Here is a 5051-nt window from a genome sequence, read left to right as displayed (position 1 = left end):
GAAACATATTTACCCCACACACACAAGTATCATTAAAACGATTAGGTCAAAGATTCCCAAATAGCGTATCTCGCTGTGTACAAACAAATATCAGTTCGTTCTTACCTGAGGGTATATAAGTGTATCGAGCTGGCGCTGATTCGGTGCCATCTTCGAAGTCAATTATTTGAATGTTGATTGGATGCCCCTCCAGGATATTAGGATTGTGATACTGGGGCATCTCTATCACACTGTAAGCGGTTTAGACACAAGTGTGAGTTAGCGACTGGGAAATAGCCACACAAACAGCAAACGACGCGCGAACTGAGCCGACTCGGAGAATCCTACCCAATCAAATAGAATCTTGCTCAATCAAAACAGAATCTTATTCAATCAAAATAGAGTGTGCATAACTGTTCGACGAATACGGTGCCAATGATTGGTTGCACACATGACTTACATGGCATACTGGTGATGGAACTGTATGATGCGCAAGGGTAGCACGCAAAACCCAAAGCCTGTGTTCGAATCGACAGTCCACTTCGCCTCGTCGTGCCTAACTGTGTTGGCCCCCACCTTCCCACTGATTTTGTCACCCAAAACCTCAAGCATAGCCGCATCTGATACGACCACCGTCGTCGTGGCTGTGTAGTAGATGCATCGTGTCGTTTTAGTTTAAATGATTCGTAGAACACATCGTCGACTGAACCAAGCAGTTGGTAGATGATATAGTATTAAAGAAACTATTTTTTTTTGTCGAAACATGTTATCCCCCCCACCCCCCCCTCTCTGATCTTGTCTCCAGAAGACCTCGAGCATAGCCGCAGCAATGCCTACAGTCGTCGTAGCTGCAGGCAATATTCATCGTATTGATGCTAAGAGCTCCTCCAAAATATAATCATAGGTTACATCGTGGCTACATGATGTCCTCCTCATATAACACATTCAATTGGAACGAGGTCAATTGACAAAGTAAAAGGTCGCCACCAAGGGCGTACGCTCGGTAATAACATTTTTGCGGGAAACTAATGGCAGGCTACAGGCACGTACCTTTCCGCACTTTCGAGCATAGCAGAATGACTTCATTTTGTCCATTGCAAGATCCGAACCCAGTGCTCAGTTTGTTAATCATCAGTTTAGCTGTGTTTGTAAGATCGAAGCATGTGATATTAGCACCCACTCGCCGTATACTTACTATACATCCACGGTTGGTAGAGTTGGGTCCCTCTCTCTTTGTTGTTGAAAGTTGCAAAGAATCGAGCACCCAAAAGTGGCACACCAGTCTCAGCAGTGACAGCAATTCGGGTGGGCAACAAACGTGGCAATAAGCGTTCCATGTGATTCTGCAAGTGTTGCTCCTTTGCGAGACATGTACAGCATCAATCAAAACACATACCATTGAAGATCGGGAAGGACACTACATAACCATAGAGTGTTTTATCTCCACTAGTGAACTGTAACTCAAACAGTAATCGACATGCGCGCTGGTCATCTTTGTTCCTCTTGGTATCGCTCTGCGGAAGAAAATGCGACAAGAAACGGTCACATGAGCGTCAGACCAACAGGTCAATCAATCGAAATAAAGAAACGCTGACCAAATATGGAGACTTCCTTCGACGAGGCACCGGACTACCTTGTTGCCGGTGTGCTTGCTCATCAATACAGTGAGATTGTCGAATACAGCCTTTCGCTGCGGCCCGAGCAAAGGCGCCTCGCTGGTTCCTCCGAGTTCGTGATAATGCGGCAGTACTTCCATTTTCTCATTCGTTGTCTGCGGAGTAAAGAAACGCTAAGGTCAATAAACTAGCAGATCTGTGGTTGGAAGATGCATTAATGTCTGCTAGCAATATGGCACACTATTCCAGATGACACGCAGAGTATCCCTAGACTGTGCAGATACATATACAAGGATCGCTGAGTATCTCTAGATTGCGCAGATACATGTACATAGGATCGTTTAGTATCTCTAGATTGCGTAGATACATGTACATAGAACCGTTTAGTATCTCTAGATTGCGCAGATACATATACATTGAATGGTTTGGCTGCATATATACACGGCAAGTACATATACATATGTATTTCTTGATTGTGTATGTACATAGCAAATACCTTCGTCACGATCCGGACAGTCACCATAGCCCCAACTGCCACCAAGTGTGAGTACGCAGGATTGAGCGTAACCTCCGGAAATCCTTTCTCGGCCGATAAAGGCCTTTCCCTTTGCTCGCTTTTATATCTGGAGTATACAGAGCAGGAAATAGAGCAAAGCAGTTAGTATATGTTGCCCACAAAATACGTCACGTGTAAAAGAGTTGTACTCGGTTGGATCTGTAGCGCCATCAGCTTTCTATGTCATACAAAGTCGGTGTCCCGTTCTCGTATCCGGAATACAGAAACCGCGATAGGAGATTCTCAAAAGGGCAGGTATGTAAGTGCTCAAACGACAATGCTCTTTGTTGACACCTACGACGAGGCATAAGCACGGATGTGAAGCCATGTACAGACACAGGCGAAAAGACAACTCTGAATCGGTCGAACTGCATCCGAATTTGACTCAATACCAACTGGCTAGGTCCAACCCTTACGATATGGGGGAAGAAAAAAAACAACCGGAGCACTCGCGGCCAAATTGCGTACCTAAACCTTCCGAACTGAGAAGGTGTATTGGTTATGGCCAGCAAGTCGTCGACGATATTGATCTCAGCCCCCTGCTCGATGAGTTCTGGCGGTAGCATAGACTGCGGTATAAGGACCTTGCTTGACTTGGGCTCGGGCGCCGGCGTATCCTTCTCCAGTAATGCCTCCAATTGGCGCATGTTCTGGCCCTTGTGACCGACATTTCCGGCATTAAAAGCCATCACATCAGAGCTGTGTGAATAAGGAATGTCAGGACAATCAGTCACGCGTTATAGACTGTGAGGTGTTGTATGAATGACTAGGCTAACGCTACATTGCGCACGTCTGCGTCCATATCTATTCTTAGTAGTGGCAGCGACTTCGATGGGAGTACCGCAAAAAGAGCTAGTTCAAACATGTTCTATTTGGTAGCCTCAACAGAGGGGCGGATGAGAAAGATAGATTAACTGGCACATGTGAGGGACATGGAGGCCCCGGGTATACGCGTGATGCAAACACTTGTGCGCTGTTAAAATAAAAAAACTGACTGTCCACTTACTTCAGTTGGCCCATTCCCGCAGTGCTGTTGTCTAAGAACACACCGCTGCCTGGAGGTGCCAGGCGAGACTCCAAACTTGTCGACGACTCACGCTGCCCCGTAGCAAAGGCGGTGTTATTGCCATGGTTACTGAAGCTCGCGTGAGGGCTGGCGGCATTGAAATCGTATCCGAACTTCATGTTGTGCATATTCAAATCCATCCGCTGAGTCGACAATTGCTGACTGTGAGGGATAGTTTTTAAGTGAGTGGTGCGATCCAGAGTCAGTTAAAATGCGTTGATAATGTGGTGAAGATATGTGAGTTTTAGCGCAAAAGCTATGGAGGCCTCAAAAGAGCTGGATGTTTTGCATCATTTTTTTTTCATTTCGTATGATCATATATAGGTCCATACGATAAGTCGGCAACTACTGGATGAGAGTCACAGTTTTGAGTTATGCGATTGAGAGTCATTCAAAATGAGTCATTATAAATCCGCTAACAGCTCCGTATGTTATAACGAGTGCCGGGTGTTTCGGGATCGAATCCGACCGAATCTCCTGTTGTTTATATGCAGGTCCAGTCAGCGGAGTTGGCAATTGTTGACTGTGCAGGGCAACGGTGCAGCCGATTGGTACAGGTGATGCGATAGAAATGTAGTTTCGACAGGTTTTATCAATATCAACCTTGATATTGTGGTGAAACGTGTAAACCTTCTAGTTACATAGTTTAGTCCAAGAGAAGTTCGTACTGGCGTCGACGATCTGTTCTATAGTGAAAACTCTTCATCATAATACATATGCGTGCACAGCTTAAGATACGGTACTCACTTGTAGCTGGATGCACCAAGGTTAGCTCCAAAGTTATCTGCATTCATTGGCGAACCCATTGCCATGTGTGGGGAGATCTGCGCACTCATTTGACTCCTTTGGCGAGCAATCTACGGGAGAAAAATGTAAAGTGAAGTAACCGACCCGTTAACACCATGCTAGACATAGCAATGATGTTTGCATATGTTACTTTACTTCCACGGAACAGTGACTCGCTAGTTTAGTTGGTGTACGCTGTAAGAGCTAAAGCAAGGCCCACATTCACACACGTGACGTTGGACAAACTACTCAGTGAATGAAATTTGCAATACCCCACCAAAGTGAAAATCAGCAGAGTCAGATTCAGACTATGTAGGTACACTACACCACACGCACAAACTTTTACATCAATAAATTCAATTTTTTTAGCACGCGCAGTCAGACAGAAGTCCTAGAACTGACATTCATCTATAGATTCGCTCCCAAATGAAAATAGGCACACGAATATCCAAATATTACAATCGACAACACACACATCTATATATTTAAATATACAAATACATCAATGTACTGGAATATACACACACTCGTAATAATTGGAACAAAACTCCGAGGATATAGAAATACTCAAGCAAAGAATAAAAGCCGTGAATTCGTTAGAATTACTACACAATGAATGAACATCGAATCTGGTTTGGGCTGAAAATGACAGAATTACAAGCAAATAGTTGATCACAATATCCATCTACACATTGTTACTTATCATAGGTTTCTATAACAAACTTGCACATTCACATACACATACATACACATACACGTTCACATATATATATATATGTATATATATAAGATATCAATATATATACATAATATATATATATATATTCATATATATATATATATCTATATATATATATTTATATATATAATATAATATATATCAATATATCAATACATATACATTATAAATATATATATATATGTGTGTGTATATAATTTAAATATATACCTATATATATATATGGGTATATATGTATATATGTGCGTGTGCGTGGGGAGGAGGGGGGTCGGTATGTTTGTATGGGTGTGTGGGTGTGCGTATATATAT

General features: G+C 43.1%; 1 protein-coding gene across 1 annotated transcript; it reads right to left on the bottom strand.

Annotated features, from left to right (window-relative positions):
- Positions 1 to 87: 87 nt before the first annotated feature.
- SARC_11743 (hypothetical protein) lies at positions 88 to 4076 on the bottom strand (the record flags this gene model as incomplete). The annotated part of the gene is made up of 9 exons (XM_014294166.1): positions 88 to 230; positions 440 to 623; positions 1030 to 1119; positions 1376 to 1493; positions 1613 to 1750; positions 2092 to 2218; positions 2620 to 2850; positions 3158 to 3379; positions 3965 to 4076. Coding segments are annotated over 9 exons (1365 nt in total), but the record flags the coding sequence as incomplete, so codon positions are not given.
- Positions 4077 to 5051: the final 975 nt, after the last annotated feature.

This window comes from Sphaeroforma arctica, assembly GCF_001186125.1.
Source record: "Sphaeroforma arctica JP610 unplaced genomic scaffold supercont1.1853, whole genome shotgun sequence".
NCBI classification, from domain to species: Eukaryota; class Ichthyosporea; order Ichthyophonida; genus Sphaeroforma; species Sphaeroforma arctica.
The sequence above is the reverse complement of the archived record's forward strand: the minus strand, read 5'-3'. Positions and strand labels throughout refer to the sequence as shown.